This window comes from Buteo buteo, chromosome 3 (assembly GCF_964188355.1).
Source record: "Buteo buteo chromosome 3, bButBut1.hap1.1, whole genome shotgun sequence".
Taxonomy (NCBI): Eukaryota; Metazoa; Chordata; class Aves; order Accipitriformes; family Accipitridae; genus Buteo; species Buteo buteo.
In genome coordinates, this window is record NC_134173.1 from 26,602,400 (window position 1) to 26,626,021 (window position 23,622).

Consider the following 23,622-nt stretch of genomic DNA (forward strand, 5'->3'; position numbering starts at 1 on the left):
AGGGAAGGAGGAGGTAGCATTTATGCTTGGAAACAGAAGAAACTCCCATTAAAGTTAAGTTTTTAAATTCCTATAAAATAAACTTGCTTGTACTTGCAGAGCAAGTATGAACTTCGATCATACGGACATCTCTGTTAAATCTTGAGGAAAAGACAATAGGAACAAAATCCTTTTTAATTATTACCAGCTTTCTTCCCTTCTCTTTACTGTATTTAGGAAGATGATTTTGCAAGGTTCTTAAGACTGACTGACCAGGTTTTTGCAACTCCAGGTCAGCTGTGAAAGCTTGAGTGAAATGGAGCAGACATTCTCAAAATGGACTTAAAAGTCTGCTAGGGTGCCTTCAACATTTTGAAGTGAGGATTTAGCTGGTGACCAGAATCATCCTGTTCAAACTACCTTTTGCTATGAAAGACATTTAGGTCGAAGTTTCACTGGCAGTTGAGCAGATCTAACTGCTCACTGCCATCAAAAAGCAAGTCTCACTCCTTTCCTTCGCCTTCTGCAACTTTTTGGGCTCCCTTGTTTACGCCAACTCTAGAGCTCATCAGACCTTTCCACAAGCCAACTGAGCACCAGAACAACACAAAGCTCTTTTTGGTGCGCCTGTTTCCTATGAACGTAGCAATGAGCAAACGGAGGCCAAACAAGCACCAGAGCACAGCAAAAAGTGAGAAAGATGCAGTGCAGGGCTGAGAGGAAAACTGAGACCTCTTCTCGCTAGCTGCAACAAACCATTAAAATTGATTCTAAAGATCCCTTAGAGCTGTAACTGAGGGAGCGATTCCAGCATCACTTTGCAGAAGAAATCTTTCCTTTAGAAATAGTTTATAAGAAGCTACTGAATACACAATTAAAAATCAGCCAAAAATAAAAATGAAAGCATCAAGTTAACTTGCTTATCTGAATACAGCTTTACAGTCGGTACTTCAGACAGAACATGATCTGATAAGAACCTTCTAGTTGCTGCACCAGCCAGGCAAGACGCATTCTGCAGAGCAGAATAGCTCTGCTAGGCTTTCCAAATACCCAAGAGGGCGAGGATCGGCAGACACAGCAGTACCTGTGCCACAAACTCCAACAAGATGGGTCTAGCCAGGCACGTAGCAAAAACCTGACAACCCAGAAGTAATAAGATTTGGGTGGTTCTTGGCATTACTCTGAACAGGCTTTTAAACTTCTAGGAAATGTCACTGGAAGAAACCTACAGTTTGGAGATTCAACGTGTTTAACAGTTATATAAACAGTAGCGCAGATGTTTGAGTCCTTTTATGGATCTAGCACTTAGCATTCAGCTGAACACACTCATCACCAGCTATTAGAGCTCCATGGAAATTATAAATATCTCAAAAGGCTCAGTGAACCCGAGTAAAGCAAAAATAAAAAATACAGTTGGAAGCCACCAGACTATATCAAATAGTTTGGTACACTCATCACTGTTCTGTCCCCCTTACTACCTCTAAGGAATGGACATTCAGCCAATGGTTAGGTCCCAGTCCTTAATGCTTGGGTAATCTCACACTTTGACCAAAGACAGTCTCATTTCCTTCCCTCATAAATACCTCAGAGGAATTTACCCAAGCCCATTGGCATTCTGCTAGGGTGACTCATTACAACTGCACTTAGCAGAAAGATTTCTGTTAAAGACAAGCTATTGCAGAACACTGACATTGGTTATTGAACTCCACATAATACTCGAACTGTCAACTGTGCTCAGATCTACATCCCCAATATGACCAGCAGCTTAAAAGTACAAGCTTGAGACACACAAAGCCATAAATGTCTTGGACTGAGTTCTACCTAAAACACATGTAACTGAGGAACTTTGTTTATATTACCTAAGACACTCTATCATCCGAGAAGCAATCTTCTTTCGACGCATCATGCTGAATACCCATATTCGACTAATGCCACAAATAGCAGGTTCTGGAGAAGTTGAACAGCACCATGCTTTCTGTCTTTCAAATATGACTTTCTCGTTTTCTGAACTGACTTCTGGAACCTTCTCTTCTATAACTCTGTAGCCCTGCAAGTGATGTAAAAAATATTTGTCACTTCATAAAAGCATCACTAATGACTAAATAAAACAATTCTTGCGTAGTTTATTTCAGTTAAACATACTTACTTGCTAAAACGCCTTGCCAAAAAGACTGCATATTTATGTCTCATTTAATTTCTCTTAACAGTTTCAAAATTGGAACAGATGATAAAAGAATAAACCAAAAAAACCTGTAAAGCTTATCCAATTTAAAATAACAGCAACAAATAATCCAATTCTGATTACCATCTAAAGTGTTTGCATCAATTTCTCTGACTTTGACTAAGATTGTTTTGCTTCTTGTCTGCTACTCCCAAGGGACAACAGAAAACACCACAGTTTACAAGGCAACAGACAGAATATGTGACAAAGTTCTGACATCAGTTTTTAGTACTGCAACTGGCAGTATGGCTTCTTGTCCTGCTCTCCACTGCACAGTTCTGCCCTCCGCTTCTGTTTTCTGTGGAGGTGTTTGACCCTGCAGTGATTCAACTCAAATCCTATAGAGTACGCACTTTTTCATCCACGTTGGATTTCTGCCAGGCAGGAAGTTGAATCTGCTTGTCAACAAGCAAGAGAAGAGCCAAAGCTAGCATAAGAATAGCAGAAAAAGAAAAATTCCACCCTTCAGCTGCAGCAAGCAAGTTCTTAGATGAGCAGGTCTTAGCCACGTATGATACCATACATGTGTCTCAGCTCAGTGTCAACTATACAAAAATGAGTAACTACATTTCAGAATGGTCTGCCACCAAAAGTCTCTTCATTTCTGGAAAAGGCAAACATGGAATACTTATTTGCTAAATGGGTAGACTTAAACTCCAAGATAATTCTATAGTTTCAGAATGTCTGAAGAACAGAGTCACTAAGCACTGACACAGATTGCCTTTCTCCAATTCAATCACTTACCCACTGGATATGTTCAGCAATTAAACAGCCGATAACTTTTTTGTCATTAGAAATAAAAAGAAGAGTTTTAGTTCTAGAGTAACACATGAGTGGAGCTTGCTGAAATCCCAAGTCATTGTCTACCATTTCTCTAATTTCTTCAACCTGTCAAAATAAGTTTAAATGCTGCATAAGAAACACATGTAAATACACGTTTGTATAAATTTACATAAAAATTACAGATCTGTAAAAATGCACTAAGGCATCTACAACACTGAAAGCTATTCCAGAAGTCAGGGATCATTCTAAGTGACCTGCAACACATCGGTCCACATAAACATTCCTTAAATAATACTCGGCCGGAAATAGGAAGAGTAGGGACCTCTAAGTCAGCTTCCATTAAGTCAAAACTTCAATTAGGCAAAGGCTAATAGAGAGAATGCAGATAATCAAAGTGTGGACTCTGATATTCTAGAAGTAAATGAGCTCAGTAGCTCAGTTAAAGGTTTCCTGTCTGTTATTTTTAAAGTCTTGAAAGAACTAATCCATTAAGGGTTCTAAGCAGATGATAGCAAGCACAGTGCCAAGGCGGCTAGAAAATATATGCGTTTATTGTAAAGGAATGAATAACTGTTGCCTCTTTCCTCAAGCTTTCTGCTCTTCCATTAGCTTTGCAAAGAGTAACAAACTAAAAATAAAATTTTTAGTTAATATTAGCAAATTTAGAAGAAATATATAAACTCCAGCATGAATGTGAACAAAAGCTTATGCATGAGCTGAGATTTTACTGGGGGATTCTTGTACCTACAACCGGGCATTGAAACAGCCTCTATCGCCCCTCTGTCATCTCACATGAGACAGAAATAAGGTGGCTTTTCCTATGTGGTGCATTAAATTGCATAAGCTTCTTTAATGCATGTTGTAGTTACATTAGTTAAAGCAAAACTAGAATTACTGATGCTATGAATATATGAAGTTAGCACTGATCACATGAAAATTGTGTTTAAAAAAAAAAAAGCTTTTAAAATAACTTTTAAAAGCCATGGTATCGGTTACTCTCTACTTTCTCATCTAACCTTCAGGTACCAGTCTTTTAATTACAAGTCCAATTAGCCAATTTGAAACACTAAGTAATCATTCTTGAAGTCAGCCATCCATGGTTCTTGACAGCTGTAGATTCTCTCAACTTTAACCACACAGAACTACAGAGAACTCTATCCTAAATTATTTCATTTGCTACAGTCTTCCTTTCCTCTGCCACACTTAGGTATTTAAAGTAATTTTTATTTCAGCCATATTAGTAAAAAATGAATGTGCAATGAATGTACTAAAATTAAGACAGTATCACCAGAGAAACAAAACTTAATAAAACTTATCTGCATTAAATATTGTAAAAAGAAAATTCATCATTTCTTTTCAATTCAGCAACTTAAAAAAATCTATGTTAGTCTAAAGAAAACCCAGTACAGTCATGCCATCAGAAAGAGCTGTCTTGGGCATCAGTTCTGCCTCCAGAGGTCCCTTCCAACCTCAACCATTCTGTGATCCTGTGATAGTGGTACTGTAAAGAAGCATCCGTTAGTCACAGCAAATCCCCAGCTAAACAGAATCAATGCCATGCTACTGAAAAAACAAATGTAATGCCATATTAAGATGTATGAACACAGGCTAGCCAGCAAGACACCAAAGTACCCTGCTGCTCTAAGTCTCCACTAGTGTACTATGCCCAGTTTTAAATAAAGAGTTTCAAAAGAGGCATGAGACATGGCACAAATAGAGATAATCTAGAGGAAAGTACAACAATGATCAGAGGTCTATAAAACATTACTTAGGAGTATGAACTAAAAACCAGCACATTCCGTCAGTCTCCTTAAGGTGAAACAATTGGTTTGTTCAGGCACAAAAAAGCTGTTGCAAAGAGGAAAAGGGTGTTTTCTACAGCTATGGCAGTATGATTAGCACTAAAGAGCTTAAATTGCAGTACTGAGGTTCTGTTGGACATTTAGTGAAAATTTCCTACTGTTACAGAAGCTGTAACAGACTCTGAAGAGGTCAGAAAAACCTCTAGTGGTAGAAGTTTTAGAAAACTGTCAGATGCATCATAACCAGAGCTGAGTCTGCTTTGGACATGGGACTGGACTAGATGACTTCAAGGCCACTTTCCACCTAAATCTGGTTTTATCCAAAAGTCATTTAGAGAATGGTGCCATATTTGTGCTGTGTAATAAAATCAATACATTTCAGTTGGTTTAAATATACTAGGAAGTTTATGTTATATAAAATATCTGGCAGACATTCAGCAAGTATATTAAAAAAAAAAAATAAAAAGTCAGTTGGTTGATGCTGTTCCCACCCCTGCCTTCCATTCCTGCTTAGACCCATCCTCTCTATAAGGAGAGCAGCAGTGCATAAGAGATGTCTGACCTGTTTGTGGAAAAAGCTACAGAACCACTGCAGTTTTGAGTCCAACTTCAACTGCTTACGTGTGAATTATACAAACTTTACTGTGAACATTCTCATTACTTATACGAAAACATCAAACAAGGTAAGGTATACAAGTCCAGTCCTTTTCACCATACCTTTTTAAGTGCATACTTTGGGTCATCAGGAAGAACCATTATTATCTTTCCATCAGGATATTCAGCCAAAATTCTCTCCTTTTTCCAACCCTAAATAAAACAAACACTTATCTAAACCATACACAAGATGTACTTTTACAAATAGAAATTGCATATTATTGTTCTAGACACTGAATTTATGCAGACTTCATACTATTTAGCAGTTGTTTTGCTAGAGAAGGAAACTTCAGCTAGCTTTTTAAAATGAGCACAACAGACATAATATGATCTTGTTTATACAATAATTTATACAATAGCCTAACTATATCTAGAAACAATTTGTGAAAGTGTCTTATAATTTCCCAGCTAGATTTTCTTCCCCCAGGACTGCAGTACAAACTGAATTTTAAAATAGAAGTAGCAAACTTGGCTCACATAACTGATTTCCAAACCTATGTAATACTTATTTTCCAAAGTCCAGTGAATGGGAAAATCCCTAAGTTTTAATAAAAGATTTCTTTTTAACATAGTTACCTCCACAAATACACACTCAGTTTTAAAGTTTGGCATGCGAAAGACCTCCAGGAGGTTCTAAGTGAACTGATTGGCATGCAGTTGCCCAAAATGTAAGGAATAGGTTATTTTGTTACTGGTCATAACTGTTAAAGCCACAAGAAGGATACTAGAAAAAAATTTATAACTACCTTCTAAGAATCTAATGGGGAAGGAGGCTACGTTGTGTGTATCTGAAGTATAAACATACTCAAAAAAATAGAGGTAATTAACTCTTCTTCAGATCCACACTCGTGGTGAATAATGAGCAGTACCTGCATGGAAAAAAACAAAACAAAAAAGCCACTTAAATCTAGTAAGATGGGACTGGTAGATATTAGAACTCAAGTTGCTTTGATGGGACCTAAAAATACTGAATGCAGAAGTAACTTCAGCCACTAAAAAGGCTGATCTACAAGTCTTACTCAAAGCAACTTTAAATAAAAAAGCCTTTGAAGAAACAATATTGATGGAATAATTCTCATTGAAATCTGTACCTTTCCATAAAATAACGTTCAACTGAAGACCAAACAATGGAATTTGGCACTGAATGAATGTCATATATACTACCACAAAAAAATGACAAACTTAAGTGTTAAAATACTTGATCTGTATCTCATTTTAATCATGCTGATGTTATTCCCTTACCCCAAACAAGACATGAAGAGAATATTTTTAGAAATTTATCTACTTGCTGGTAGCCCTGGAACTATTTAAGTATGAGTTTAGCACCCAGCATGGCAATGGTTGCAACACAGACACCATTTTAATCCTGTCTGCTTTTCTTGTCAGTAGTACTCTCAGTTGCACTAAATACCAACACAAATGAAGATCCTATTTGAATTTATATACATTATGGTCTGAACACAAAAGGCAGTAAACAGCAGTGTCACAATATTCAGGTAAGCAGAAAAAGTGCAATTTCTGGGATTGTGACATGCTTTTTGAGACTGTTAGAAAAGACGTCAAAGGATTCAGGCAAGGATTACTACTCTCCAACCTCAAAAACCATCCTCTCTCAATTCTTTGTCTTTTGCTGCCTTTTGGATACCTTTTTACCTGTAAAAAGCTTTCTATAGCCTATTTTAAACCAACTGTGACCATCACTCAGCAGATAAATGCAATGTGTTTGATAATCCTACCATTACAGCATCCAGAATGTTGCAGCCTAATGCAGAGCATTAAACTCTAAATTTTAGGTTGCAGGCCTAATGCAGAAAATTCAACCCTAAATTTTAGGTTAAGGTATCCTGTTAACATTATAGCCAGGTATTTCCAACAAAATGAAATCTGATGGAAGAAAACATTTCTGAACATCATACTGCTGTTATACTCTTAAGCAACAGTACATTAGCAAAGTCTAAAAATAACTCTGTAAAAATGCAATAATTGACTCTCTAATACTTAGAACTCATTATTTTCATTACTGTCCACCTGCTCATTTCCTTAAGTGATTAGTATGATATGGAGATTGATCATATTCACAGGAGGGGTAGTTTCTAAATTGAAGTATTTTGGAATTTATTCAGAACTGTATGCTTTAGATGAAGCTTTCCAAAAAGTTTCTGCAAACCCTAAGCTCATCCAAGATTTTTAGTGAAGACATTTTAAAGTCATATTCCTTTGTTATTTATGCAGCTCCAAGAATTTCAAAAAGAAAAACACGTTTCACATAAGTAGCTGCATCTTCAGTATCCTTATTGTTCAGTCTTAGTAAGCAATGAACTGTGCTTCCTTTAAACCAGACAATTGGAAGTAATGCACAAGACTGGTCACAGCTCTGTCATATTCTAACATTAAAGCTGTTAAGGAAAATGTGCTACAGCTTCAGCTAGGACCGATCCTATTAGATATCTACGATACACAAAATATACTTTAGTACCAGTATCTTGTATGTGGTCTGAAGATGATTTCCCTTAACACACCTATTAACTTTTTTTTTTAAACAAACCCCCACTATTTTAACACTATTAAAACAAAATGCAACAGTCTGCAAGGTATTTCAATCACTGAGAACTAAAGTAGGACTCCTTCACTCAGGCAGATGGCAAGAACACCTTATTATAGTAAGAAACAAAAGCATTATGTCTGCAGTATACTTTATAATATTCTGCTGCAATGTCAGAAAAATTACTTTTCTTTTCCTTTTAACTGACATTACCTTAGGGCATTAAGACTTATTTACTGTTGAATTAGATGCCCAAGCATTGATATACATTGCTTGTGATGACCAAAGAAGTTAAAAGGAAAGCTATTGTTCCCACCAGGATACATGTTCTGCAAGGCTTGGAGTACAAGAACATGATTATACCGCTCCTCCCTGATACTGGAAGTCTACGCTCAACAACAGATTACCTATAGCCAGCAGTAGCAAGGTACATATAGCCTAATCACCACAGCTGGGCAGACTGGTGCTGCACAGCCCTATTGGTGTGAAGTAACTGTTGCAATACCTTCCTCCCCTACATGTTATGTTACAGGTATTTGTAATCGTTTGAGAAAATAAGGCAACTCTGCAATGCAAAGTTAACTCATTTTTAACCTACCTCTAAATTTTCCTCCCAATTCAAACAAGATTAAAGATTGCTTCTGCTTGTTTATTAAAGTGCAATGGCAATAGAATTACAAAAGAAATAATTCAGAAAAGGGCAATACAGACAAGCAATTGCTATGACATCATGAAATAGTACAGACAGTAATTACCACTACACTGTGTAGTGCATTGCTTTCGCTGGATATTATGTATATATATAATGAATGATGTAGAATACAGTTGTAAAGACGGCTCCAACATTAATAACACAGTAACTGAAATGTTCAGTACTCAATTTCACATGAAGTATGTTCTGCTTATAGTTTAAAATTATTTCTGATGTAGATTTGTCTTTAAAAGCATAAGTCAGAAGACGCAATAGACTGCTTCCGATGCACCTCCTCATGTTTTAAAAGTTCTTATGTTAGAGTAGGAAATGGGAGAGCAAACCTGGTATCTTTCTATATATGTCAGTTCTGGCTTGTCTGTACTCCCTATTTCTCAAATGAATACAAATACATGAAAATTGGTGACTTTTTTTTCTTATACCATTTTTTCCTCAAAAATATTCAGGTAGTGAGGAAAATGTGGTTAATATTGTATAATTCTTGGTCTTCACTAAGAAAAGTATTCATGAAATTTTCCCCTAATAATCAAGTTTAGTATGAAATTTTGTGCACTTTTATCCTTGACAATTTGTAGCAGAGAAATGGGTCTACTACATTCTTCTTCCTGACTCCTTCATCAAATTACAGGTATTCTGCCTCTTTTTCCTATGAACGTAATACAGAGAATGAGATTTTAACTGTAGAACACATTAAGATCCTTCGATGTAACTACTAAACACAACCCTCTGTTAAAACTAAGATTCTCACAGAAGATAGCTAACGGTAAGAACTTTATTTGAAATATTATGAAGTTTTATATTGTATAGATGTATCACTTTTGGATTTAATGCAAATCAAAACAAGCATGAAATCTTTCTAAGATGACATGAAGTTCATCATCATCTTGAATCCCAATATTCTATTAACCTAAGGCCCCAAGAAGTCAAATGTTGCTTTTTCTTTTTCTTTTTTTTTTTTAAATCAGAAAATCATAGGAATCTCACAGACGGGCTTGCATGCAGTTACAGCAGAATAGCAATTAAAAACTTATCAGATTAGACATTAGCTCACATAACACCTTCTTCCACTTTCTTCAGCTCAAGATACTCTTAACTAAGAGGATAAGCTTGAAATACAAACACATTAACTGCATTCACATCAGGCACCTGAATCCACAGGCATTTCCTAACTTAAGTTTCTGGCTGTACAACTTAAAAGCATCATTAAAAATAACGTCTTGTTCTTAAAAAAAATTTACAGAAATACTAAGCTGATACTATGTGGTATCACAGAGAGGATACACAACTAATATTGTGTGGGATCACAGCTAAAGGATTTCATAAAACTGAACCACGTATCCATCCCACAAAGTTATCCATCCCACTGGAGTTAACACTTGATGTATATGTCACCACTCAATGCACACACATGCTAGAATGGCATATTTTTTCTGGAGACTTTCAGATGTCTGAAACCAGAAGGATAGAGACACAGATTCCTACATTTGTCTGCAGTAGGGGACATCTCTCACACTAATCTATTCCTGCTCCACTACTACCCTTGACCACCTTACCTTCTTGCTTATTCAATTTGCATGCTTCTATTAATAGCAAATGGCACCCTCCAGAAAACTCATTCAGTCCTTGCCAATATTCTGTTCCTAAATCTAGAAAATGTCATTGAAGTTGCCAAACTTTCTCTCTCCACAGAAGGCCTAAAATTTCCTTATTGTCTCTATCAGCCATCCATGACAAAATAAGTATCCCAATACCATCTCCTTGCTAGCCTGTCCTACCTCTAGGGGCCATCAAGGAATTTCTAGAGAGACCTAAAAAGAAATTTTTACTAAAAGAAACAAGATAGGCCTTTAAAAAAAAAACAAACAAAATTATATTTTGTTGAAGACATGGAAACTATCTTCTGGCTACTCAGTACTTTCAAAAAACCCACAAAGCAGCTGCATGCAGGTGGGAAAGACACTAACAATAAAGTCCATTTTCACAGTTCACAGTAAGAAGCTCTAGCTTGGTAATGTATATAGGCTTTCTTTTTGTGATTCTGTGAAATGAATCATTAATAGAACTACTAGGCATGTAACAAGACACTCAAAAGGGAGGAAAAACTGAGAAAAGTCTTCTCAAGTCAGACTGGGACTGCATCATATGGCATGAAAAATATGAATGACAAGAGAATGAAAAATGCTTCTAAGATACCTTAGAATGGCCTCCAAATCAACAATAATACCAAATCTACTAACTACATAAAAAAGAGTATCTGGAGAGCTAGTAAAGTAACATACCAAGGTCACCAAGACCAGATGTTCCTGGACCAGAAAGTCTAACCAAGAAGTTTACCAAGACTTTCTCTAGTACAATTTTTTTTAAAACCCATGATGCTACTGTCCAGTTAACACTTTCTGTCAGGGAAAGGAAGGTAGTTATAGTTTCAACACAGTAACTACACACAAATATCTAGAAACCAAGCATATCACACCTCCAAGCCATCCTCCCAACAATCCCCACTAGAAACCTCCTAGCAAACCTAAGATAACTAGCAATCATTCTTCTGGTATTTCTGGATGACTAAGAATTAACAAGTAGAGATTTGGTGTACTAATTCACTGGCAAGAAGGGTGATCTGAAATTCAATTATTTTCTAAGAAGAGGTAAGGAAGTTTCTGTCATGGACATTACCACAATACAATCAACCAAGAACCACTGACTATGGGTCAAATGACTAGTGCTAAAGACTTATCTATTTAGCATGGCAAAAGTTACTTACCCATGCAGAAAACAGAGTGTCAATCAAATTATTATGAGAAAAAAAAAATCAGGTGAGGGGAATTTAAAGCCTCATAAGACTCCTTCCTTTGCCTCTTACTCTACAGTTTCTATTCTAGAATAACCATCTAAATCATCCCTCTGTAGTTGTCTATGATGTCACAAAACACAACTAGAATCTTAAAAGATTTCAGAGATAGAACTGTTTACTCACTGAACTGACAATACAAATAATTTGCTTAAGTACACATTGTGTCAAGTTTTAAAAAGATGCCTAACAACTGAGAAAAACAATAGGGAAACTTTCTCAACTTAAAAGCATACCTAACTTTATACATAGTTATTTAGTTCATCATGTTGTTACTCTAGATATACATACAAGTGAGAAATTTCAGCTCTTTCAACCTCCAAAATACTTCAGTGCAGCTTCCTACCTACGTGAACATAGCAGCTTTAAGTAACTACTGAACTCATCTGCCAGCTTCTGCCCAAAAGAACTAACACCATCTTCTGTAAATTATGTTTACATCTTTGGTAACATTCAAGATCTGAAAGTACTTGGGGCGGGGGCCAGGGAGGAGGGCAGAATGGACAAACAGGAATAAAATGGGGAAATGCATTATATGCTGCCATTATAATGTACTGTGTTGCATCACACTTTCTGTCCTGTCTCACCCTACAATGTAGCTAATGCGTATCAGAAGAGATCTTTCAAGATGTCTGGATTATTCAGCAAAAACTAACCAAGAACAGAACAAATACCAGAACTATTTACCAGATAGTTTCAAACACTTCAGCTATGAAGATGTATCTTTATATTTGTAAACAGTGGATAAAATTGAGCTTGAGATTTAAGAGTAGCCCAACAGCCATTTCGTACCTACATGAAATGAATTGGTGGCCTCAGTTCAGTTATCCTGGAGGTCTTATCTACTCGAGTGTAGAGTACTGAAGGTAACATGTGTGATAAAGAAAATAGACTTTGTGGATTCTATTCTGGATTTCAGACATGTGAACAGGTATTTCCTGTAAGTCTTGTAATATCAGCTAGTGTGAAGTAGCTGATTTTACAATATACTTTAAATTGTACAAAATTTTTCAAATCTGAGGTTTAATACAAGAGATAGATACAGCACATATAATGAAGTTATGGAATCATACTTTGGACTTTAAAGATTACAATCACACTATAAATACAGTAAAGTTTCAATACATTATGAAGTTGTATCAGCTGGATTCCTAGGCAGTCTCTCTTCAAATTACACATAATTAAGAAAAAGTAATTTAGAAGTCATCTAAGATTACACAATTACACAAACAGTACCATCAGCTCTTTATCTGACTATTAAGCCAACACAAACACCAGTTGTACTGAAACCTGTATTTAGCACTTTCAGAACAGTGACATTCCTTGTTTTCCTATCACCACCCTCACCCCCCACCAAGATTAGGGAATTGTAACAGAAAGAATACAATGGCAATGAAACACCACTATCCTACTAAATATTTTTATACATTACACATAACCTGTCTACCATGGATCTTAAAAACACTTATTTCCCAAAGTGGATTATTTATAGCCTACTATGATACTAATCCATTAAAACACAACTTAATATAATATGAATTTTAACTAGTAACAGCAAATAAAAGATAATGCTTATGTCTTTAAAAAGATAAGGTTTTCATACCACATATTTTACAGCGCTTATGAACTGGTTATGAAATAGCAGATGTTGGGTTTCATCCTCTGGATTTGATGCAGTGTAAAGCATTCCACAAATATTACAGGAAATAGCACCAAATCTCTTCTGTCCCGCATCCTATTTAAAAGGAAAAAAAAAAAAAAAAAAAAAAAAAGGTATTTGTCAATTGCAAGCACAGTAAATACAGTTCAACAGAACTTTTATCTAATCAGACATGCCTTTTATAACTTTTCTTCTGGAAACTCAACACAGTGGCTAAAATGCAGTGAAACAGGAGAAAGAACAAGTACAGAATTTAGAATTCCATCTTTCAAAATCCCACACAGCCTTAAAAGGCACAGGCATCAATCACAGAGCAAACCCTACCTAACATTAACATTAGCTCCACCCCCATTAGTTTTGAACAAATTACTTCTCTTTTATTTTACGAAATACAAAAACCAGAATTTTTCCTTCATTACCGTATTTGCAGTAAATACAATCATCTTCCACAAAGAAAATTCCCACATACAGCCCCACACTATTTCGTTCCCCCTACAGTTCTGCTGCTGCCTGACTTTTGGTTGTGAGTTGTTTTGTGGTAGGCCAAATGTGAGCCATTTTCCTGAATGTTTGGAAGGATAATATAAAAAAAAAAATAGTTATGGAAATAATCGTTAAAATTAGCAATAAATCCGCAACAGCTGATCACCACCTTTTAGGCTTTTACGAAAACCAAGTATTTCAAGGCAATCAAATAGCATTATGGTTTTTATCCCTCTCTTCATTGATTGAAATCCTCATTTAATATACTGTCAGGACTTAAGTCCTAACTCTTGGAAACAGCTAACAATAATGTTTGACATGCTATCTTAATTGTACAGGGTTTATAACTTTTATTTTTCAGACACTGGATAGCAGCTACAATACAAATGGAAGATCATACCATTTTACTCATGACCCTTTAGGTTATCCTCCTACTCTATAACCATTATCAAATTAAGGGCACTACTCTGTACCAATTGCTTTGCTATTTATTCATTAAAAGTGTTACTAATTTGGAAGTATGCTCAGATTAAGGAGTCAGTGCCTAATAAAGAGTGAAGTGTCAGGTGCAGGGAGTGCCTTTTGCAAAGAGCAAAAGAAGACCAGTAAGATTGAAGTCTCTAGCCAAAATGGCATGTTTTAAGTGATGGCTTAATGCTCAAATACATTATATTTTTTTCTTTAACTACATTTGGAAATTGAGTTTATGTAAGCAGCAATAAATGTAACTTTTAATCTATTTTAACACATATAACAAGTGATAGAGGAAAAAAAAGTTATTTTATATTCTAAAATAGGATACGGTATAAGCAAAAGAAGACTTGAGGGTGTTTTTTAAAAGGAAATTTATCTGTGTGCACAAATTGAAAGTGCAAAATTTGCAGGAAAACAGATCACTTGAGCTTAATTTTGTTTTCTAAGAGCTGAAAATATTCATAGTAAAAAAGCCTACTTTATGGAAGAAAGCATTCTGCAACACAGCAAAAGTGTTTATGAATCATTTCTTACTCCTTCCATCTTCAAAGATATGTTTTAAGTATGTCTAAGAGCTACATGACAGCTCAGTTGTCCACACAACAGCAACTTATTTCAAGCAGTTATTAGTGAAATCTAAAATGTAGGTATCAGTTTCTTTCCAACACAAGATTAAAGCTACAACTGGCCAGGCAAATTCAGAGTTGAACTTCTCTTTAAGAGCACATATATGGAACTCAGCCAAAAGAAATAAGCTCAATCTGAGAAGTTATTTCTTTAACAGTATGTCAATTTATACATTCCTACTGTATACAGAAGGAGAAACAGGAGTACATTAATTTTCTGAAGGAAAAAAGAAAGATGAACCCTGAGGTTAGATTTGCAAAGTCAGAATAAGATGAAATTTCTAAAGGTGTAAAAGTTGAATCCAAGACATTTTACTTTACCTGCAGACTTTCTTTAAAGCAGCAAGGTGGCCCATCTGGCCACCAACATATATACTGCATTTCAAGGGTTTATACATGAAAGGTGAAAAAAGGCAGTTCAACAGGAAGGATGATGTATGGCGATTATCTTAAGATGAACCAATTGAACCAAACTCAGTAGTTCCTATCTTGAAGATGGAGAACATATCCCCTATACCTAGGGTAGGATAAGCGAAGAGGAAGTCTACTTTGATGCGTGGAATATACTTCAAAAAAATAAGACATGTAAATTAGAAAATAGCTACATAATGCAACTCTTAAAACACTTAGCACATATCAGTGCTATAGTAAGTCTCATGAAACAATTTATTTTCAAATGATCAAAAAGCTAAAGGTATTTAAGCCGAAGTATCTATTAGTTTACTACCAAAAATCTCAAGCCAAAAAAAAACCTAGCTGTGTAGGAAGTCATCAAAAAAATTTGGGGCAAGGATATCCTCAAAGTTGTCAGACTCCTTAGCTCATCCCATCTTGCCTTGTAGACACATACGCTGTTTTGCAAGTCTCCAGGAACAGATTATTTCCCTGGAATAGTACTGCCATATTGTATTTTACAGACTGACTTTCTTGGATGTTGCAGTTATCAGTGGGTTTGGGTTTTGGGGTGGATTTTTTGTTTGGTTTTTGTTTTTTAAGGGTTTCGCTGATATTATTTTTTACACACATTCAGTTGTATCAATGGGCTACACACAGAGGTTAGTATTAAGAATCTATGTGAATTATCATAAAAAAGACATTGTAGTATCTAAAGCAATCTTTTGAACTCTGTAGCCCTAACAAATGCTGACTATACTTTTCAGCAAATACTTTACAGTATCCTGAGGGCAGTAAAGAAAATAGCCTTTTTGTGTAACTGAAGTACTATTTCAAAGCCACACCATAGGACATAATGCTTCAGACAAAAAAAAAAAAAAAAAAGCAGCTTTGTAAATCCAATGCAGAGTACAGCAACAACAACAACAAAACAGGACATGCAAAATAAAGTCAGGAATGATGAAGAATGCATTTCTGTACTTTAACAAAACATCTACAGAATCTGACTATTTTTAACCCGATGTCATTGCATAAGCAAAATTGGAAAGGGCATGCATCAAGAGGGCAAAAGTGCTCCCAAACAATAATAATGCATTAAAGGTTGCCAGTTCTTCCTAATGGGGAGGGAAGAATAACAAAAAAACCCCCAGCCAACCCAAGAACACCTTATGCACCACATAGGAGAGTAAATAAAAACTTAAAAGTGGGATTTGGGGGGGGGGGAATCTTCTTAGCAAACATCAGATACTGGGTACTGGAGAATAAACTGTCAATTTATCACAACTAGAAAGAGATGTAAGAGGTTTGACTCTCAGAACTGAGACACATGTTTTTCAGAGCAATATTTAAGAAAATGTGGGGTTGCAGGCAGAAAAACGTGTTACTCTATTTACAACTCAATTTTCTAAACTATAACAATAAAGAGCAAGGATACTTTTATTTCCTAAGCAAATTCTGCATGTGTAGATGGCAATTAAGCATTCCCGACAACTCAGGCAATCCTCATTAATATAAGCACAGGATATACAAGATCCACTGTTTCAAGGCTAACTGTAACTGAACATTGCGACAATGTTGTCTTAATCTCCAGAAGGGTTTCTTAATTCTGTGTTAGACAGAAAGAAAAGTCTTACCAATATCTTCTTTGAGAAGGTGCATGTCTGCTGATCCTCCATATGTGGCATAAGGAGCCCTGCAAGCAAAAAAGGCATTTGGTGCCTCTGTAGGAGATGAAAAGGGGCCTTTTTTTTTTTTTTTCTTTTCTCTCTCTTCAGACACAGATTAGGTCACCTCCTTCTTTATTACCTAGTGTTAGTTAGAGGAAGATTATTTTTTCCTCTAGTCTTTTCACAGAGCAAAGAATAAAACCCAGCCATAGAAACAGGCAGGCTGGAAAGGAAATACAAGAAGAGCAGGAAGGAACAACACAAAGATTTTTGGGCTCTCCACAGAAAATGAAAAGGTCAAAGAATGCTATTTCAACGAAAGATGCATTCAAGACTGAAGCTGATGGGTAGATCCCCTTGCTGACCAGGAGGATCAGGAGACATGACCCAACTCAGAAACAAGTTTCACTTCAAAATGAAGAATATGGAATTTAACGACAACAAAAAAACAACCAACCAAAAAAAAAAAACCCATCACCTGTACCCATCTTTCTGAAAAGCTGTTTTAGCCAGAGGATATAAACCAACCTGAAACTTTCAAGAACTGTAATGTATCTAATTTTATTTCACATATTTTAAAAATGAAAATAGAGGGTCATTATCCATCATGAAATTATATCCTCACTGGTCATTAGCTAAAGCAATATGAAGAAACCACAAAAGTTAAAAAAGAAATCTGCACAATATTTACAATGGACAGTTAATCTGTTCTCAACCCATATAAAAACATTATTCAAGAATATTACAGAGGGTGTTCCAATGTGTACTGGTTTTGGCTGGGATAAGGTTAATTTTCTTCACAGCAGCTGTTATGGTGCTATGCTTTAGATTTGTGACCAAAACAGCATTGATAACATGGGGGTGTTTTAGCTATTGCTGCACAGTGCTTACACAGCATTGAGACCTTTTCTGTTTCTCCACTGCTGTGCCAGCGAGTAGGCTGGGGGTGCACAAGAAGTTGGGAGGGGACACAGCTGGGACAGCTGACGCCAACTGACCAGAGAGGTATCCCATACCATATGGCATCATGCTGAGCAATAAAAGCTGAGGGAAAGAGGGAGGAAGGGGAGGACGTTTGTAGTTACGGCATTTGTCTTCCCAACTGTTACACATGATGAAGTCCTGCTTTCCTGGAGATGGCTAAACACCTGCAAGCCAATGGGAAGTAGTGAATAAATGCCTTATTTTGCTTTGCTTGCGTGTACCACTTTTGCTTTACCTATTAAACTGTCCTTATCTCAACCCATGAGTTTTCTCCCCCATCCTACTTAGGGGGAGTGAGCGAGCAGCTGCACAGTGCTTAGCTGCCTGCCAGGGTTAACCCACAACACAATGTTAGCAGTCTTGGTGCCTGAATTCCTGTATCAGGTCTGCAGCCAACCTTACAAAACATTTCTCACCTTCAGGACAAAGGACATCAAACACAACCCACCTGAATTTGCTAGAGAAAGCTGGGTTGCTGCAGTGAAGTAGAAATGGGAAGGAGTGATAATAAGAAAGGATGGCCATTACTGCACCCACTAAGAGCAAGCTGTCCGAAAGGATAAGATTTTTGTGGGAAGAAAGGAAGAGTGACTGCTCTCAACTACCAAACTCCCTCTCCAGTCACTTATGCAGTAACCACTGCCTTGTTTTTACTGGGATTACAGGAAAGAAAAGAGGCAGTACTTAACTAATGTGAAGAACAAAACATTGCCCAACAGCCATTCTCCAGTTCTTCAGAGAAATTGCCAACCAGACTATACTAGCTTAAGAAACCAGCAGCTTTAAATGATCATTACGCAACTCTCTTCAGAGTCATAAGAAATCACTTTTACACTTATTATTTCCACTGAGGACTGTGTTTTCAGCTTAAATAAAAATATTTCTTTCATATATTACGTATTTCAGTCAAACAGGAAACTATGTTCAAGTTCAACCAAAATATACATAAGGAAAAATTCCAAGTATGATATCCAAATGTGTAAACTCAATTAGCCTGCACATCACTTCCACATATAGCACCAATTCAAACCTCAGAATCAAAAGCATCTTCCATCAAGCAATGCTGATCCATGCATTTGCTGATGCTTATAAAGATCATCCACATTTAATCATGTTTGCTTGCATCCAGGCATTAACTCAGATCTCTAGAAAGACAGAAAAGTCTCTGTAACACTATACTATCTTTTTATCACTCCAGTGACTTTAGCTGTTCATTCTTTTTACACGTTCTCTCCTAAAACTGATGAGTATCATTTTCAAAAGACTAGCTTAATTTTCAAAGTAACATGTCTCCCTAGTGGCATAAAATGGAAGAAGTATCCCTGTACCTCATAGGTCATTATTTAGAACATTCCTTTGTAGCATTAATGCTTTTATCAATTCCTATTTTTATGGTCAAAATTTTGTCATGGATCTGGCAGGCAAGCAGAATTTTTACAAGAAGCAAACAACTGACTTTCCTTGACTTGGATGTAAAGCATATCTCATTTTATGAAAATTGAAAACATATGCTTTGCACATTTGTATTTCTTTCCATTTCGGAAGTTAAAGGAACAGATGATTTCATGTTCAAGTTCTCGTATTTGCACATCAGATTGAAGTACTTGGAAAGTAAAGAAAAATTTTAGTGCATTACTCTATAAAACTTCCAATATGAAGCTTCACATAACTGTCAACCTACCAACTGAACATTTAAATGAAGTGTAAGAGGGTACAGTTCACAAATATTCAGAACAGACTACTTCTGCAAACACCAGGTCATAGATTTGGAATATAACATATTTTTAGCCTCCAGAAAAACAGATCATACTCTCCTCGGTCTGAACCTAAATCTTCGTACATTACTTCGAACACCACTGTTTCCTGTCACTGTTTGTTTTACGAAGTTTGTTGTGGCATTAGATTCCTTGCTGTTTTCAGTTGAAGTTCTACACTCTGAAGAGACTTGCTTTTTAAGATGTGTGACAGCAAGCAAATCCGAAGAAAACAGAAACAACTCATCTTTTGTCTTAGTTGTACCTCGACCAAATGAAGATAATTTTGTGTTTGAAAGCTGCTCAGATAACTACATGACGTGTACCAAGAAAAAGAATGGTGCACGTACAGCTACTAAATATTTCCTCTACAAACAGAAGTTGTATTATTTTATTACTGTTACAGTCAAATAGCCTTAAAGCTTGTTAAAGACTGTATTACTTAAGAAAATAGAAAATCAATCTATTCATTATAGCAATCATATGGGGTAAGATACATCTTTAAGGATTAAATATAAATAAATAAAGCATATTGTGGAAAACAAAGACTAGTTTTACCATCACACCTCTCTAAATACAGCTCAGCAAAATGAAAAGGTTAGAATACGCAGACAATATTGTAACATCCCAGACTTTAAGCCTCAGATACTGTAAAGACAATTAAAAGGACAGATGTCAAACTTAAATAAAAAAGGCTAGGAAAATTCAATAGCAAAAAACCAGCAAAACAAAGATAGTGTATCATGTGATGAGTCAAACTAAGCTCAACTATTTTTTCCACTTTGGTTACAAAAAGAAAGTAGTATTCTGTACTTCTACATTAAGAAGTACTGGACTTGTACATTAAGATGGACTGGCTTGATGGATCTCCAAAAGAATCAGATCTCACAGTAGAGAGCCCAAAATTGCACCTTTCAGGCATTTAATTTTTCTTTTAAAAAAGTGTAAAAAAGTGCAAGTTAAAGTCCCTTGCTAAGAATAAAAGCATGACTTCCCAACTTTGCTCAAGGTAAGGAAGAATAATGAAACTGCTTCTTTTAATACAACATGGCAGAAACTTGAAATAAAAATGATTTCTAGCTATTAACTATAAAATTTTTTACAGACACTATAAATGCTAATTTAAGCAATTTGACTGTGTGTAGTAAGACTGCTCTCTGTATAGGAGAAATTTCAACCTGAACAGCTTTTAAACCAAATGAATCTTTTCTCTGTTCTCAGAGGATCATTACAGAAGTACATAAACACCTTTGAAAATATTTCCTAAAAAAAACCAAAAAACAAAACACCAGCCATTCAGAATCCACATTTAAGAAATTCACCATTTTTTTGCAAACAAAACTATTAATTACAAAAGGCACCTTATTGTATTACGTGCATTTAATCCGCAATCTTTTGAGTATTTGTACAAGCAAAGCCTGGTACTTTAGAGGTCACATTTAGCAATTTTTGCCCTCCAGATGCTAGCACAAACTATTCTAGACATAACTATGTCTCGTCTCCACAGTAACTAATGTCAAGAATAGTATTTTACAAAATGGCTTAACAAATATTTGGATTCCTCTGTATGTTTTGACAATGCTAAAAGCGGTTTTTCCCCAGGTAAAAGAATAACAGAGCAATACCTTACCTAATGCTCTCTTGGTAACATGAACTACAGCCATTACCAAAATGCCCTTTCAACATGATAAAAAGCCTACTCTGAACTCAATGAAGTCAAAGTGAATTACATTTGTATGAAGTGCTGAAACATATTAGATATTATGAAGCTGTTATTTTCACATTTAAAAATTAAATACAGTGCACTCTTGCATTTTCCAGAAATGCACACAGAAAACAAGAAACTAGGTCTCCCCTATTTTCCCTAGTGTTCTTCATTGACAACCCATTCTTTATATTCTAAAATTTTGCTAGGTGAATAACTTAAAAATTTTACTGTTGAATACCAAGGGGAAAAAATATTACTCTCCTAATTTGGGCTGAAAACACAAATACTACCAGCATAGTCAATAAGTTGCAAAAAATCTCTTTGTATGAATACTGCAGAGGAGAACTACACAACCTCTCTCCTCAGTAGCTAAGCAGAAAGTTCTGTATGTCTTCTTGTCAAAGATCCTAGCATCTCTTCAGTCAAGTTGTATTACTGTATGAGCAAAAATTAAGTTAGCTTTACCGAAATGAAAAGGAATATTCTTATAGTCCTTTTAATATAGTCAAGATATTTAATAATGCATTTTAACTCTGTTGGTAAAATGAGTTTTAAAGAGGCAATAGCTGAAATACTTCTTAAATGTTAGATATGGTTCTTTTATCACCCTGTGACTGGGCATTCAAGTGCCTAGATTTGTATCACTTTAGGCAAGTCAAGGATATGTTTATCAATTTAGTTCTCAGAAGTTCTGATTTTAAAATATTTCAACATGGCAACAAGATAGTGTTCAGAATTCACCTGGTTCTATTTTAGTTAGTATTTCATGTGTATAATCCATGTGTTACATTAAAAAATTGCAGTTTAGCAAGACCACCAGTGATATATGTGAGATGGGTAATTTCATAAGAAGCTTACTACAAAGTCCTCCTTCCTAATGGCCTGGATTCCTCTCTCTGTGTAGCTTCCCAGCTCCAGCCTTTCATTTCTCAAGGATTATCCCATGTGTGAATTATTAAAAACACAAAATGAAACACAACCAAAACCTCCAATTGTTTCACTATCAGGTTGTGTGATTCTACAAGATAGAAAAACGACTGTGTGCCACTCTCTGCCTTCTCATTGTGCATTTTCTTATTTTAGAAAAGATACCTCCATTTGGTAGCCAATAGCAAAAAGGGTAAGAACAAATAATGAAACTAGTATTGCTGCTTAAATATTATGGTGAAAATGAGCACATCCACAGGAATATCTTTGTCTCATAACAACGGACATTTGAATGATGCAGGAATAAATCTGTTGATATTATTTTTCCACCCAATCTGCCAGATGCACCTCCCCCTATAATTCTGAAATTTTAAGAAAGATTTTGCACATAAGCAAAGGCAAATTCATTCTCCCTAAAACAACTGTATTTTTACTGAATAGCCATTCTATTAAAAAAATGCAGAAATTTGTTCTAACAAGAATCAGCTTTAAATGTTAAGTTTGTCTGCCACCATTTTTCCATCAACAGTGAATAAGAATCTAGTACAGGTTCTACTTTCACAATCATTTACAATGGTAATAGTAGTATGTATAAGTAATGATTTTTAGACAAGTTCGTAAAAACACAGCAGTGCAAATTCAGAAGTAATTTCTTCAAGTAGCTATAAGCCTCACTAAAAAGGTATTACTTACTATGATCAGCTGCTTATCACCATCTTTCCCTGCTTCTTTTAGCTTCTGAATATGTTCCTCAGATGGTAGGAAGTTACTGCATTTTGATGCTAATGAAGGATTTGACAATGGAACCCTTGAAATATAAATATATTTCATGTTAAAAAAGGGACTGCTTATACATGTCATCCTAGATTCTCAAAGCCATCAGTAGTACAGCTAAACTTTAATGAGAAGCAAACCCAAGTTAATTACCCAAAACACAGTCCTATATATTTTAATTGTAATTCAAATGGAAAAATAAGGAAATAAAAGGATTAACCAAAAAAAATACAGTTTGTGATTAGCCTAATCACAAGATTTTTTTAATAAAAAAATTAAAATATTAAATTTATAATCAAGTGGGGTAGGTTAGTCACAACCATTACACAAGCATTTAACTGAGGCATTTTCAGAGCATGACTGATGGTGCCTAATGCTACATATTTCCTACTTAAAGTTTAGGTTTCTAGTTCTAGGTATCATATATCAGGCTGCTAAAGCAGACCATATAAATATTCCCACAAATATAAGTGGGACGTATACAACAGATGTCATAAATCTCTTAATTTCAGTTTTAACTTATCCTCTTCTAATGACTGGCAGTGAAGAGAGGGAAAAAGAGGACCTGAGGAATAAATGGATGGATATCACTGGAATCTCTTACTCAGTTTAAGTTTTCTCTTGTCACAAC

The 23,622-nt window shown here is 35.7% G+C and overlaps 1 protein-coding gene across 5 annotated transcripts in view; it reads right to left on the reverse strand.

Annotated features, from left to right (window-relative positions):
• ESCO1 (establishment of sister chromatid cohesion N-acetyltransferase 1) overlaps positions 1–23,622 on the reverse strand; it is a 35,216-nt gene that overhangs the window by 2,498 nt on the left and 9,096 nt on the right. For 3 of the 5 annotated variants that reach the window (XM_075023102.1, XM_075023104.1, XM_075023103.1), the window contains 5 exons: positions 22,911–23,025; positions 13,145–13,276; positions 5,503–5,592; positions 2,945–3,088; positions 1,839–2,026 (listed from right to left, as the gene is read on the reverse strand). In XM_075023102.1, coding sequence (XP_074879203.1) covers positions 1,839–2,026; positions 2,945–3,088; positions 5,503–5,592; positions 13,145–13,276; positions 22,911–23,025 — 669 coding nt within the window. Of the gene's footprint in view, positions 1–1,838; positions 2,027–2,944; positions 3,089–5,502; positions 5,593–6,185; positions 6,309–13,144; positions 13,277–22,910; positions 23,026–23,622 lie in introns of those variants that run through there. The other 2 variants (XR_012649765.1, XM_075023105.1) reach the window with 2 other exon arrangements.